Source organism: Nicotiana attenuata, unplaced genomic scaffold, assembly GCF_001879085.1.
Source record: "Nicotiana attenuata strain UT unplaced genomic scaffold, NIATTr2, whole genome shotgun sequence".
Taxonomy (NCBI): domain Eukaryota; kingdom Viridiplantae; phylum Streptophyta; class Magnoliopsida; order Solanales; family Solanaceae; genus Nicotiana; species Nicotiana attenuata.
The window spans coordinates 162,881-179,547 of record NW_017671604.1 but is presented as its reverse complement, the minus strand read 5'-3'; the positions used below and the strand labels follow the sequence as shown (position 1 = coordinate 179,547).

Genomic DNA, 16,667 nt, shown 5'->3' with positions numbered 1-16,667 from the left:
TCTTTTGATGTTTTTGTATGCCCTTAAAAGATGTTTAATAGTCTTAATTGTAAGTGTATACGGTTAAAATCGGGCCCATCCGATTTTACTGATTTATCGAGACCAGTGTGAAGGATCGAAGATCGATCCTGTAATAGATCGGACCGAGGCACGAGGACAAGGCACCGAGTTCGAGATTCGAGGTACCAGTCAAGATCATGGCCAGTAGTGATTGAGACCGAATGAGACAGACATCGAGCAAAATCGAAGGTAGCATAATAACAGTAAGGCGAGAGAGTCGTGACTGGTCGAAATCATGGCGGGAATCTCGGAACGGATCAAATCAAGGATAGTTAATTAGCTAATAATGAGATTTTCTTTCTGTAGTTAGAGTTATACCATAATTAGAATTCCTCTACTATATAAAGAGGAGTTCCAATCATTTGTAAGGACTTGGAATCTGATATTGTTCTCACGTATCAAAGCAATATAACACTTTCTCTTCAGCTCATATTCTTGTTCATCAGCTTGGCACCAATCAGTTCGAGGGTACTCAAGCTCGAGGGCTGAATTCCATTCAAACACTGGTTTGCATTATCTTATTGTCAATTTCCATTATTAATCTTCATAATCACGTGTCCTTATAAAACCACATTATATATTTAATTGTTATCCACTTTTTAGGGTAAGCAATAAGAATATTTTTTAGATGTATCTTTCTTTTAAACGCTTCACTTTGTCATTGGAGCATAAAGGTGAAGTGGTAAAAAAAAAAAAAGCACTTAATAAATGGTTCTTGTTGTTTTTTAAAACGTCAAATATTTCTAAATAAAATTGATTAATTTGTCAGAACGATATATAATTATGGAAAATTTTCTCCGCAGTATACTTTTAGCTGTATAAATGACCATTTGGTTAGCTATTACGGAAACTTATAGTATTTTGTAAACCAGCCTAAAGTATCTACTACGTTCTATTGTTGTGCCAACTAAGTTTCAAGAGGTGGTGTTTAATGCTTCCAGATAAGTAGATAGAGGGAGTGGATGAAATTCAATTCCTGCGGCAAAATTCTTGAGAAAAAAGCCCCAATAATTTAAGTTCTTTTCATTTTATACTTTTGTAACAGAGATTCAACTGTATGTCAAGTCCGCTATATATACATACCAAGGAGTCTTAGAGTTTAACTTCAATACATAATATAATATTTATACTATTAAGTCATTTAAAAGGTAATTACAAATAATTATTCATGAAGAATAAGTAATAAATTAAAAAATAACCTAGAACAACAAGTTAAACAACAAATATAAAAAATTCTTTATTGTTTAGACTGTCAGTCTGTCAATGTATATATATATATATAAGTTAAATTAAATTAGTGTCTATAAAAATAATAGAATAGAGATTGAGTTTTTCGGAAACTATGGTGGTGGTAGTTGTAGAATTTTTTGCAACATACTACCGTGTATGCTCATTCCTTTGGCTTGTCTATCTCTCTATATTACCTTAACCAGCCTAATAATTATTACCTCATCTTTCTTCCCCTTTTTTCTCTACTGTTATAATTAGAAGAAAAATGAGGCAGCAAGGTCATGAAGTATCTGGGGAGGGTGGTGTTTCTTCAAAGATGAAGCAGAAAGAAGAAGATAGCAAAAAGCCTGGAAAAGTTTCATTGTTGAAGCTGTTTTCTTTTGCTGATGTCTATGACTACTTGTTGATGTTTTTTGGATCCATTGGTGCTTGTGTACATGGTGCTTCTGTTCCTGTTTTCTTCATTTTCTTTGGGAAGTTGATAAATATTATTGGTCTCGCTTATCTTTTTCCTGCTGAAACTTCTCACAAAGTTGCCAAGGTATGCATAATTTTAACATTACTCTATTTTCTATGAAGAAAATGCTAGATAATTTATTTAAGTATTCAAAATTTAAATCCGAATAGTTAATGGTTTATGTTTTCCTTTTTTTTATTTATCATTATTCTGGAGCAACTTAATTATCTTCTTTTTGGATTGTTGTTTTGCAGTACGCATTGGATTTTGTGTACCTAAGCGTGGTGGTACTATTTTCATCATGGATAGGTTTGATCAACTTTGGTTTTCTTTTACATACATAAGGACATCTAAATTCTTCTTCTCCTACTAATTATATATTTTCTTGTAAAAAAAAGAGGTGGCTTGTTGGATGCACAGTGGAGAAAGGCAAGCAGCAAAGATGAGAATGGCATACTTGAAGTCCATGTTAAATCAAGATATAAGTCTTTTTGACACTGAAGCTTCAACTGGACAAGTAATTTCTGCAATTACCAGTGATATTATTATTGTTCAAGATGCTATTTCTGAGAAGGTACTTCCATTTCCCATCATTTTCAAATTCATATTTTCTTTCTGGACTCATTCACTGTTAAACTATGTTTTCAAAAATCCCTTTTTGGGAATTTATGAAAAAGAATACTATAGAGAAGGGAAAATAAATAAATAAGAATTTCTATAGTTGGTTAGTAGTTGGGAGCTTCAGATTACATCATGTTATTCATTATATGGAAGGAAAAGTTGGGATATAGGTCTTAAAAGTAGGGAAAGGCTTTAACTCTCCTGTAGCTGATCTGGAGAAAGAGTAAATGCAATTTGGTGGCATTTATTAGTTCTTGAGTTTGTTTCTATTTTTATAAATCAATATTAAATTTTGGAGTTATTTTCTCTGTTGGCCAGCTGGATTTCCAAGTAGAATGTGATTAAAATTTATTCTTCTTTTGTTTTAATACTACTACTTCGGAATGTTTCTCAAATTGAATGTGATACTCATCAATGCTCGAAGAACAATAATGTAATAGAAAAAGAACTCCATGTGACTCATGTTGGTCATATTAAGTATTAGTTCCCCATACATGCTATTGATGTATCCGCACCATTTACTTTTATTAAACAAATGGATCCCTATTTGAATCAGAACCGATGGTTAGTTAATTTACATACTCCAATATTTTCTATTAGAAATCCATACCATATACTCTGAGAAATTTTTCTTCTTAAAGTCAAAGGGTAAGAATATTAGGGAAAAAAAGGTAAAGGAAAATAATATGAGGGTTTATGTCTTTTCCATTTTCTTATTTTACGTAAGGTTATATATCTAAGAAAAATATTCATATTTATTATTTTCATCAAATCATATTAATTTACTATGATTAAATAATAAATTGAAACTAAAGTAGGATGACTTTTAACTAAAATGCCCTCCCTGTCCAACTAAAAGTGGTTTGGTAATTCGTCAAAAATTATTTATTTTGAGAAGTACTTTTGTTTAAAAAATATACTTTTCGAAAAAGCACTTTTGGAGAATAGTAATTTGTGTTTGGCCGATTTATTTTGGTAGTGCTTTTTGCAATATTTGATAAGCAAATTGTGTTTTGCCAATCTTTCTAAAATATTTTTGAGTATCAAATTATACAAAGGACAGTAAATATTCAATTTATAACTAGTATTATTTGTTATAGAGAATGGAATTTGTAAAATATAAAATAAAAACAATATATTAAAGATTTTAATTAATATAAATATAATTATCCAAAAATATAATATTGGAAATATCACATTACTTATTGTTTATATGATGATTCAAGCATATCAATATGCATCGTTCAATATAAATTGAAAATGAATTCCATAAATCCTATATAAAAGAGGAGATCTATTTATAGTAGAGAATATTTCAAAGAAGAATAAAAAATGATGAAAACAATAAGAAAAATAAAAAATGATGGTAGAAACAAAAAAGGAAAAGAAAAATTAAATTAATGAGGATAATTTGAAAACTATAAAATTTTGATAAAGTTATTTTTTTCTTGAAAAATTTAATAAATTGCTTCTCGTGGTGCTCAAAAGCACTTATCTGTCTTGGCAAAACAAGCTGTTTTCTTTTTTTTTTTTTACCAAAAAATACTTTTGACTTTGTACAAACTTGGCCAAAGAGGCTCTAAATATGGAATATGGAATTAAAGTTTAAATTTGGCAAATATTAGGGTCGTCTTTTTATTTTTCTCAACTTAAATATCAAACTTTTGTTTACGGTAAGATTGAGACGTATGACATGATAAAAAGTAAAATATATTGGACAGGGGAGATTGTAAATAAAAAACTAAATCTGGTTAAGAGTTTGTATAGTGCTCAAATTGCTCAAAACAAGAAAAGCGAATTTGTTTTCTTTAATGTTGTATAGTTCATTGATGAGCATTGGGCACTTATCATTGCGAAAATTAACTGTGAATACAAGCATTTTAATGAGGATTGTGGATATGAGGGGCGGTGCAGGTGGGGAATTTCATGCACTATGTCAGCCGTTTCTTTGCTGGTTTTACAATTGGGTTCATAAGGGTGTGGCAAATTAGCTTGGTGACTCTTTCAATTGTGCCTTTGATCGCTCTCGCCGGTGGTATTTATGCCTACATTGCTACTGGTCTCATCGCCCGAGTTCGCAAATCCTATATTAAAGCTGGAGAAATTGCCGAAGAGGTATGCGCTCCAACTGTCTGACAAAAGTCTTTTGCTTAGCATGTCAAACTGATAATGTCAATATGTACTCCAAGCTGCCCTATATTTATGATGGTATATGACTGGACATATGTTTTAAGGTGGTAGAGTTGACTTAAATTATATATTAGTGATTGTGGAAGAAAAATATTAAAATAATGATTCCCACAGTTTATACTGGGGTGGATAGTATGTACATTGACGTTACTCCTACCTTGTGGTGGTAGAGGGATTGTTCTCAATAGACCATCGGCTCAAGAAAAGCAATTCTCAGCTGGTTGAGGAGTTAGCTAGATGGAGAAAATATCACATACAGTTTAAAATTTGAATAATTCAATGAATTTGAATTTTTGAAAGTTGAACAGAAATTGGTGGTGTCAAACCTTTGGAGGTTCCAAAATGAAAAGAGTGTCATATAAATTATGGTAGAGTAATTTATTTAAGAAATGATCATACTTTACTCGTACTCATATAAATAGTACCCCAATTCCACTTTTTAAATCCCCCTGATTGTTGTTAGTGATCGTTTGCAATTATCAGGTTGTAGCTAATGTTAGAACAGTGCAAGCATTTACTGGAGAAGAGAAGGCCGTTAAATCGTATAAAGGTGCCTTGTTGAACACTTATAAGTATGGAAAGAAAGCTGGATTGGCAAAGGGCATGGGTTTGGGCACCTTGCATTGTGTCCTTTTCCTTTCTTGGTCATTGCTTGTGTGGTTCACTAGCATTATCGTGCACAAGAATATTGCAAATGGAGGAGATTCTTTCACCACCATGCTCAATGTTGTCATTGCTGGCCTGTAAGTTTTTTGCTTTTCATGCCTTTTCATACTCAATTTCGAAATGCTTCCACAACATAATCTTAAACAGCTAAACTATTACAACTATTAACAGAGACTAGTGCCCCTCTTTTCTTGTGCTTCTCTGAATCTCATCACTACTTACATATGATATATAACGACTAATCTCTTTCATGCCAGTGTAGACATTCTTGATAGATTGAGCTGTCGTGTTAAAGCAATGTTAATTCATAATGCTTGTATGTTGATAAAGTTGATCTTTGTACTATAGCTTCAAAGTTTTATAGTTGTTGGATGTGAAGAACACCAAGTGTACTTTTCGTCTCCCAAGCTAAACTTTTCTGTATTAAACAGAAGATATCAGATTAGTTGTGGCTTGCTGATAAAGCAGGCTATTGTGTTAGGCTCAACCATTTGCACTGAATTGAAACAGCATAGTTTTGCTGTCTTGTAATGTGAGGATCTCAATGACCTGATTTGTGTTTAAAGAAGATTGTTTGTTCAAGATATCTCTATTGGTTACAGGATAGATATACGTGCATTTACCATTTTGACGTTTCAAAATTTGGAGCAATTCGCAAGGTTACCCTTTATAGGCAATGCTCTAACAAAAACTCAGTGAGAAAACAGATGCCTCTGACATGGTGTCTCATCCTTATTGATCTAGTCACTTGTTACTTCTATACTTGGTCAAACTTCTTCCGTAGTTTATAGAGGTCTTTTTGTGTCTATGCCACTTGGAAAGTCATAAAGTAGGTGCTCCGCTAGCCCCAGCTTTTGTAGTGTTTATGAGGAATAATGGCTTCAATTAAGCTTTAACTGCTTCTCAGGTCACTGGGGCAGGCAGCGCCAGATATTACAGCATTCCTCAGGGCTAAGTCAGCTGCCTATCCTATTTTTGAGATGATTGAAAGAGATACTATCAGTAAAACCAGCTCCAAGAGTGGTCAGCAGCTGAGCAAAGTAGATGGGCACATCCAATTTAGAGATGTATGTTTTAGCTATCCATCTCGTCCCGATGTGGCAATCTTTGAGAAGCTCTCTCTTGATATTCCATCAGGGAAGATTGTAGCTCTTGTGGGAGGAAGTGGATCAGGGAAAAGTACAGTTATATCTTTGATTGAACGCTTCTATGAACCGCTCTCGGGACATATACTATTGGATGGAACTGATATTAGGCACCTGGACTTGAAGTGGATGAGACAGCAAATAGGGCTGGTAAATCAAGAACCCGCCCTTTTCGCTACAACCATTAGAGAGAACATTCTCTATGGAAAAGGTGATGCTAGCCTAGAAGATATTGCACGTGCGGCCAAACTTTCAGAAGCAATGACTTTCATCAACAACCTCCCGGATAGGTTCGAAACTCAGGTACATTCTGTCCTTTACATGCACTAGGTGATGTCACACTATAGCAAAGAGAATAAAATGGGTGCTTCTATTTTTTTATTTTATTTATTACTAAATAAGTACTTGCTTATGATTGTGCCTTAAATGTTCTCACATAGCTAATTTCAGTGTTTGTGTGGCTGTCTAATAGCAAATAGCAACTACAGCACAAAACCTTCGCAAAACTTTCTGCGTCTTTACACGCAAAACTTCCCAAAACTTTCTTCTTTCTTCTCACTGTATCAGGGTTTGAGTTTTGATATATGAGTCTATCTTGCTCAGATCCTTCAAAATCCTTGCCAAACCCATGTCGATCCGACACAATTCGGATGTGGGTGTGGGATCGGCACTGGATTTGGTCAACTAACTTGAGTGTTTTGACTGCACCTATGGTCAAGAAGTATAGGTTGATTGAATTTCCGGTTATTGTTCCAAAAATGTCTTTTCCTTCATTGTTGTATTCATGGTAGTATTGTTTGGATATTGAGTTCGTCCTCTAAAAATTGGATTTCTTCGTATTGTCTTTGTAACTATTTCGGCTACTCTCAGCCAACAAACAAGCTAAATGGTCTTTTGGAGATTTCTGGCACTATACCTCTTTCCAATAGCTGAGAATAGATTCTTTTTCCTGCGTGTTACAAGGACTTTCTTTCACAATGCATTACCAGCGGCATTTTGGGAGAAGAATTCTGGTGCTGCTTTTCTTTTCGTTAAGTGTTCAGTATTCGGAGGCACTATTTAGGCAATTATTAGCTATTCTATTGATTTATTAGTATCACCTTCTTTCTTAAAAAGAACAAACTCAAGTCACTTCACTGTCTCGAGTTGGAATGCTTGTCTTGGAAGTCGAGAATTATAGAAAATATTTTGTATATTCCTATCAAATATGTCAACGAAAAGGATATTTAAAAAAATTGTGCAGAATATTCTTATTGATTATGACATAATTAAGAATCCCAAGGATTAAGAAACTTTCTTAGCTCAAAACTCCTACTTAAGGAAAAAAAAATTCAACTAGAGTTTTTCTGTCTTCACTTTTTTCACAGAAATATTCAAGAAAGGCCTCATAAGACTGACTGACTGTAATCTTTAATAAAACATAATAGATATCTGAAGCTGTGTCATTTACAGGTTGGCGAAAGGGGGGTTCAGTTATCTGGGGGGCAGAAGCAAAGAATTGCAATTTCTCGTGCTATAGTGAAGAATCCATCAATTCTTCTATTAGATGAAGCTACGAGTGCACTTGATGCTGAGTCTGAAAAAAGTGTACAAGATGCTCTTGATCGTGTGATGGTGGGAAGAACAACTGTAATTGTTGCTCATCGCCTTTCTACCATTAGAAATGCTGATATTATAGCTGTTGTAAACAGTGGCAAGATAGTAGAAACTGGAAGTCATGAGGAGCTTATTTCGAAACCAGATGGTGCCTATGCATCACTTGTTCAACTTCAACAAGCAGCTTCTTTGCATCGCCATCCTTCTCAAGGGCCTACCATGGGACGACCACTTAGGTACAAGATTTACCTGCTGATACATTGTCTTCCTAATATATCCAAATATCATGATATCCTCTTTATTGTTGCATTACATTGTCGTACTTTTGACGACTAGTGCTACTGTTCTGGTGATACTTGAAAATTTTCTGCTAATGTAGGCTCAAACAAATTATAAAAGGTGGTAGTTCTTGCTTGTAAGCTGTGAGACCTGATCTTTCAATTATTTTTATGGTTAATTTGCTTGATCTTTTTTCTACAGCATAAGGTATTCACGCGAAAGCAGCATAAGGTATTCCTGTGAGTTATCCCGAACAACAACACGTAGTCGTGGAGCTAGCTTTCGATCTGAAAAATCTGTTAGCGGTATTGGCGCTGATGGTGTAGAGGATGTTTACTCACCAAATATTTCCGCGAGGAGATTGTATTCCATGATTCGTCCTGACTGGTATTATGGGGTTATTGGAACTATCTGTGCATTTATTGCTGGAGCTCAGATGCCTCTCTTTGCCTTAGGGGTGTCACAAGCCCTTGTGTCTTACTACATGGATTGGGACACAACACGCCATGAAGTGAAGAGGATCTGTTTCCTGTTTTGTGGTGGTGCAGTATTAACCGTCGTTGTTCACGCCATTGCACATACTTGCTTTGGAATCATAGGAGAGCGTCTTACCCTTCGCGTGAGAGAAATGATGTTCTCTGGTAATCATATAATAAGCAATGTTTTTCTTGTATGAGAGGTTGCTTTTCGTGTAAATATGTAGACCTGCAATTGCATAAGTTTGTCGTGTTGTAAAACTGTGGTTCATCGCGTTGATATTATTCATCATATTTAATTTTAGAATATGATTCACTCATCTCTGTTTTTTTAGTATCATTCCTTTAATCGACAGGCTGCTTATTTATATCTTTAAATGACTTTCAAATGTAGGAATTTTGTCTTGATTAATGATTTCATATAAATTTGAATCATACCTTTGCTACAACTTGTTGAAACCTCGCGTTGATATCTGCTTTCTTTGTATCTGCCCTTCTTTTTGTCTGTCCTCTATTCAAATAAAAAGTCCCTAACATTTTTCTATATTTGGTTGCAGCTATGCTAAGAAATGAGATAGGATGGTTTGATGAGATGAAAAACTCAAGTTCTACACTTGCATCACGATTGGAAAGTGATGCTACTCTATTGCGAACTGTAGTGGTTGATCGCTCTACTATTCTCCTACAGAATGTAGGTTTGGTGGTCACTTCCTTCATCATTGCATTCATCTTGAATTGGAGGCTCACCCTTATTGTCATGGCTATGTATCCACTTATCGTTAGTGGTCACATCAGTGAGGTTCAATCTTTTCCCTTCATCAGCATGTGTCATTATATCTTTCATATCATTCTGTTGATAGGTATTGTTATTCTTGCAGAAACTCTTTATGCAAGGCTTTGGTGGTGACTTGACCAAAGCCTATCTTAGAGCAAATATGTTTGCCGGTGAGGCTGTAAGTAACATCAGAACTGTTGCAGCATTCTGCGCTGAGGAGAAGGTAACTGATCTCTATGCTCGTGAACTTGTTGAACCTGCAAAGCGGTCATTTAGCAGGGGTCAGATTGCCGGTATCTTTTATGGAGTCTCTCAGTTTTTCATCTTCTCCTCTTACGCCCTTGCCTTATGGTATGTTGCTCAAGTTTTTACTTATCTTAATTATTGTTGGGGTTTTCTTTGGGTGGGAATGCAGCTTGTAGTTCAGAGTGAAGTGCTTTGCATACTTGCACCATTACATACTGCAACGATTTTGGGACTCTTGGATAAATTTATCACCTTCTTTCACATATTTACAAACCATCTAGAAGAGAAAAAAGTACTAGTTTAGTGAAGTAGATAGCCAGTCCCATACATTATAACAGTTGTTTATATTACTTAGTTTACGGCCTTGTACCAATATGGTTTTCACTTGTGCTCGCAGTAGTTTAACATGTACAACAATAACAATAATAAACCCAGTGTAATCCCATTAGTGGGGTTTGGGGAGAGTAATGTGTACGCAGACCTTACCCCTACCTTATGAAGATGAGCTCGCGATAGTTTAACATGTATTCTTCCTAAACTTTGTATAGGTATGGTTCTGTTTTGATGGGGAAGGAAATAGCCGGCTTCAAATCTGTTATGAAATCGTTTATGGTTTTGATTGTAACCGCTCTGGCTATGGGAGAGACCCTTGCAATGGCGCCAGATCTTATAAAAGGAAACCAAATGGTAGCATCAGTATTTGAGGTGCTTGATCGAAGGACAGAAATATTAAGTGACACTGGAGAGGAGGTAACTAGGGTTGAGGGCTCAATTGAGTTTAAGGATGTTGAGTTCTGCTATCCTGCAAGACCCGATGTTCACATTTTCAAAGACTTCAATATGAGAGTGCATGCAGGAAAGAGTATGGCGATAGTAGGGCAGAGTGGTTCTGGTAAAAGCTCAGTACTCTCGCTCATTTTACGGTTCTATGATCCAGTATCAGGGAAAGTGATCATTGATGGTAAGTTTATACCTATATTGTTTTGAACTAGAAACGTTCCAACTTTCAGCTAAGATTGTCTTAACCATATTGGTGATGGGAATTTACACAGGGAAAGACATCAAGAAGCTAAAGCTCAAGTCTGTAAGAAAGCACATTAGCCTGGTCCAACAAGAACCAGCACTTTTTGCCACATCAATCTATGAGAACATCCTTTATGGAAAAGAGGGAGCATCTGAGGCAGAAGTGATTCAAGCAGCTAAGCTTGCTAATGCACATAATTTCATTAGTGCACTACCCCATGGCTACTCGACTCAAGTTGGGGAGCGAGGAGTTCAACTGTCCGGCGGACAGAAGCAAAGGGTAGCCATTGCCCGAGCTGTTCTAAAGAACCCTGAAATCTTGCTGTTAGATGAAGCTACAAGTGCTCTTGACATGGAATCTGAGCGTATAGTTCAACAAGCATTAGACAGGTTGATGAAAAACAGGACTACCGTCATTGTGGCACATCGATTATCCACCATAAAAAATGCAGATCAGATATCTGTTTTACAAGATGGGAAAATAGTGGAGCAAGGAACTCACTCTGCACTGGTAGAGAACAAGGATGGAGCCTACTATAAGCTAATCAACTTACAGCAACACCAACATCTACAGCAATAGCATAACCAACATACTTGGAGATATTTTCTCATACAGAAACTCAACGTGTACAATTCTTTCCCACATCATGTTTAATATAGTTGCATTATTTTCTGTTTGATCTATCCTAAATAATATATGGCTCAGCTTCTTTGGCTATTGTGATCCTTAGTATTCAGGTGTTAAGACTATTTTTTAAATGTTCTTCCCCTGGAATATTTTTACCGTTCTTAAAGGCTCCATGTTTATTTCACTAGTTTGAGGTTGGGGATCATGTTGAAAACTTTAGGGCGTAAGTGTATAATTGGTTAACCACTTTCTGATTAACAAGAAAAAAAAAACAAATTTACAATAATCCCCCTATTGGAGTCTGGGAAGGGAAAAAACAAATTTAATTAAAATCAAAAGTTACTTGCACTTATTAAGGAAAATTCTCCTATGGTTCGAAAATAGGGTTAAATGAATCTGCTTTTCTTGCTTGTAAAATATTGTAAAACTACAGAAGTGCAAAGATTACCACATCGTTCTCTTTTGTTGTTTGTGTTTTTTTTTTTTTTCAAATAAATTCTGATTAACATTTTCGAGTGAGCTAAATTTATTTATAGCCACTCGGGCCAAACTTATATCACTTGGTAGCCACAAAATGAACCCATACAAGTCATAGCCTAAAAACAATAATAAGGGCTGGTAACTGAAAAACCAAAGCACCGGACCGGAGAAGTCTCCTGTTGATACACCGCTTAAGCCTCCGGCTGATTCAACATCGAAGCCAGCTGAAGAACCAGAGCAGCCTCCTGTTGAAGCTACTCATAAGCCTCAAGCTGGTTCAACATCAAAGCTAGCCGAACACCAGAGGAGCAGCCTAAGGAAGAGGAGCATGTTGACGCTGGAGCCACCACAACATCCATGGATCATGACGATGCATCTGAATAAGCAAATCTTTGTCGCCAAAAGTTATAAACATCGTTAGTGTAGTCAATATTACTAAGTTAGGATTCCTAGGGAAAGAGAAGTCTGAGTTGGATGAGGCTCGATATAAACCTATTCTTGTGGATTCTTCCTTCCCTTAAGTTGTTGAAAGTACGAATAGCACAAGGGACTTTTACTAGTGACTCCAGACATTCAGTGATTAGACTTGTAAAAAATTTAGATCTGCCCTTGTAACCTGAACACTAATTCTTATATTTTGTATCATCATCAGCCGATACTACTCTATTCTTCTTGCTACATGAGTTTTACTTGCATCTAGATTGAAGCTGCCGATTTCGTGTTTGACATACAAAAAGAAAAGGAGGTTAAGGTAAAAGGCAGATAATCAACGAACGAAGATGAAGACAAGTAGTAAATAAGTAAACAAAACAAACAAGTTTGATCTTTGTCCACATATACACAATAGCCTTTGTACATTTTACTTCTCTCGGTTTTTTTTCTTTTTCAATAGAATTACTTTATTTTTTTTGCGAGGTGGACCTATTGTTTTTGTTCATTACCTTTCTTTTGATTTTTGTTTTAATAGAAATGTCAGCAGCTTCTCAATTATAGATTTTCATACAAAATAGTCTATACACATTGGATAGATAAGGTTAGGTAAAAGAATAATATATACACTTTTATACATCATACAACAGTCTATACACGTTTGATAGATAAAAGTACTCGGGATACAAAATATATATAAAATAGACCATGGCTATACAAAACATATACAAAACAGACTGTCACTATACAAAAAATATACAAAATAGACTGTCACTGTATAATTTATGTACAATAGACTGTCACTATACAAAATATATACAATAGACTGTCACTATACAAAATATATACAAAATAGATTGTCATTATAAAAAAATATACAAAATAGAATGTCACTATACAAAATAGACTGTCACTATACAAAAAATTATACTAAATCTGTCACTATACAATTTATATACAATAGACTGTCACTATACAAAAAATATACAAAATAGACTGTCACTATACAAAAAATATACTAAATAGACTGTCACTATACAAAATATATACAAAATAGACTGTCACTATACAAAAATATACAAAATAGACATTTCGGGCTATTAAATGTAATTTGTTTGGGCCGGAGGGACATTTCGTGTCAATGGGGAAAAACATGGGCTATTAAAATTTTGAGGGGCTATAGAGGGTCATTTTCTCATTTGTGAATAGTTGCACCGTAAATAGTTCATATGAAATGAAAAAAGAATAATTAGTGGACTAGTACAATTTTGGTGAGCATTTGCTTGCTGGGCTTTCCTCAAACCACACCCAACTTTCATAAACGAACTTCTAGCTCAGTCCCTATTCCATCAAACACACAAATCATCGTCCTCCTAACACCTCAAAATGGTTAAGTTAACCACCTTTGTCTACAACAAGTCAACAACTAGGTTATTAATTAGGTACGCTTATTTTAATTTTTTTTATATTTAATAATAACCCTGTATGTCAAAGAATCAGGAGCATACAAAAAGTGGAGGGGACATCAAGCCAAGAACCTCTGAATAATAAAAAGTCTAGGTGATACATATAGCTGATCCCAAGCTTCAGCAGCTTTCCATGTTCTGCTACCTGTCCTGTATCAAAAGTAAACAAACGGTCCCAACAACCAAATTTCTTATACAAAGTTCCTCTGGGCAGTTTATAAAATAAAAAAAGACCATGCTTCAAAAGAATTATGCATTGTAGAAGTTGCGTTTAATAATCTTGTGCCTAAGAGGAGGCATTTGCATCTTGTCCTTTCTGTAAGGTCAAATAGCATGTGTGGGTAATTCCATCCGACTGAAAAGAACCACATTTTGTATATCATGGCTCCATTTTGCAAGGGACACCCGCTACTTGATTAGCTTCCTTATAATAATGTTGAATCACACAATTTTGTTGTTGAAGGATCTGTAAAGCCTCTCTAATAGTATCCTCCAGTTGCCAAGGAGGTTTACTTTTACTTTTCAGTATGTCAATAACAAGAAGAGAGTCACATTCCAACACAATTCTATCATAGTCATTTGAATGACACCATCTTAATTCATATAATGCTGTAGATGCTTCCACCATGTTATTAGTTCCACTTCAAATAGCATGAGCAAACACCATTATTAGTTCCCCTCTATGGTCCCTCACAATACCATCAGAACCAGTCATACCATCATTTAGCCTACTACCATCAGTATTAAGCTTCACCAACCCAAAGTTAGGCCTCTCCCATCTTACCTTCATACAATTTAATCTAGGCGTTAAGGATAAAAATAAGGTACACAACCTATACCATATTACAGAGTTATCGAAAGGAACATTATATTTGAAAATGACACACTTTAAGTGATTAGAGACATTAAACTGGACTCTAGCAAAATAAAGTTTAATACCCCCATAATTTAAAGCACATCTAGCTTTCCAAAGTTTCCAGCAAATTACAATGGGGATAATTCTCAAAATTACCTGATGAATCTTGTCTTTTGGCTTGCAATTCCACCATCTGCTGAGTAAAGTGATGAAAGGACTATCATCGCATATGATAAGCAAAGGGCCACCAAATAGTTTCCAGATTCTCTCTGCTATTTCCTCATTCACAAAATTATGGTGCATAGTATCTGTTTGTGGTGTTCTGCAATAGTGGCACATGGAGATAGGTTGTTGTCCAAATCTTGAGATTACATCGTCAAATGGCAGTTTTCTCTTCAACATCCTCCACGTGAGAAAAGACATTTTAAAACCCAGAAAATTGTGCCAAACACCCTTCAAATCTTGAAGGGTTGTTGTCCAAATCTTGAGATTACATCGTCAAATGTCAGTTTTCTCTTCAACATCCTCCACGTGAGAAAAGACATTTTAAAACCCAAAAAATTGTGCCAAACACCCTTCAAAGTTAATGATTCAGTACCCCTTGATGGTCTAATGCATTGCTAAGCTGAAGAAATAGTGAAAGAAACATTACTAGAAGGCATCCAACTCTAACTTGGTTAATAGTTCTCGTGTCACATGGTTCATCAAACTGCATAATATTTGCTAAAGGGCCGATTTCCAGCCAATTATCCAACCATAAGCTAACTTTTACCGCATTGCACTTCCACAAGATGTATTGTTCTGTTTTGTGTCTGACCTGAAACATCTTTTTCCAGTAACGTGATTGGTTCTGCGATATTTTCTTTTTAGCAGGATGAACTATATTACAGTACTTCTCCCTCAAAAAATTAGACCAAAGGGACTAAGTAGTTCTGAACCTCCACCGTCTCTTCATAGCAAAAGAATCACTGATAAACATTAAGCTCCTAGTTCCTATACCACCCTCCTCTTTAGGATAACACAAATTCTTCCAGGAACTCCAATGATACCTTTGCTTTCCATCAGGTGTACCCAAAAAAATCTGGCCAAATATTTTCCTATTTGGTTTAAAAACAATTTTTGGAGGTTCCCTAGCAGCTAGAGGTGTAAACATTGAGATTGAAGGACATGTTTAATGAGGACAACTCTTCCACCTATAGATAATAGTTTTCCTTGCCACCCTTCAGTCTTTCTCACTATTTTGATTATTGAGTACCCAAAGTAAGAAATTCTCTTTCTCCCCACATGAAGAGGGCATCCCAAATAAGTAATAGGGAAATCAGAATGTTTAAGACCTGTGGTGTTCTTAATGTCTCGTGTTTCTACAAGTTCAGTTCCAGGTGCTACTAGAAAACATGATTTTCCCGAATTTACCATTTTCCCAGAGCATTCCTCATACTTCTTTATCTGCTGCATAATCAGGTCTAAAGAAGCTGGACTGTAAGAGGAGAAGATTATCACATCATCAACATAAGCAAGATGAACGATTTGTGGCCCTCTTCTATGCATGTAGAATCCTCTGAACTGGTTATCGGACACTAGTTGATTGAGTAACTTGGATAGTACCTCAGCCCCAAGAATAAATAAGGCAGGTGATAGAGGGTCGCCTTACTTTAAACCTCTTGTTGAATAAAAATAACCCTTCCTATTCCCATTAACCAAGATTGAGGATCAGTTATCGAAAATAGATCTCCAAATCATATCAATCCATATCTCTGAGAAACCAAACTTCCTTAGAACTGCAAGCATGAAGTCCCAATCCACCCTACCATATACCTTAGACATGTCTAATTTAAGCACTACATTACCCACTTCATTCTCCTTATTGATGTTATGAATAATGTTTTGAGCTAAAAGAGTGTTCTCCGTGATCAATCTACCAGATACAAATTCACTCTGATTGCGTGAAATCAATTTCAGAAGGACATTTTCAAGTCTGTTAGCCATAATTTTAGATAATATCTTATTTTAGACGTTACTAAGACTAATGGGCCTCAACTCAGAC

General features: G+C 35.4%; 1 protein-coding gene across 1 annotated transcript; it reads left to right on the top strand.

The window, feature by feature from the left end:
• The first annotated feature begins 1,360 nt into the window (after window positions 1–1,360).
• LOC109209233 (ABC transporter B family member 2-like) lies at window positions 1,361–11,576 on the top strand. Its single transcript, XM_019372461.1, has 12 exons — window positions 1,361–1,831; window positions 2,002–2,056; window positions 2,146–2,321; window positions 4,283–4,483; window positions 5,042–5,301; window positions 6,132–6,672; window positions 7,822–8,201; window positions 8,446–8,885; window positions 9,278–9,519; window positions 9,599–9,846; window positions 10,290–10,702; window positions 10,794–11,576. Exons 1-12 carry the CDS (start codon window positions 1,556–1,558, stop codon window positions 11,342–11,344), a joined length of 3,783 nt encoding a protein of 1,260 aa, XP_019228006.1. The 5' UTR covers window positions 1,361–1,555; the 3' UTR covers window positions 11,345–11,576.
• Window positions 11,577–16,667: the final 5,091 nt, after the last annotated feature.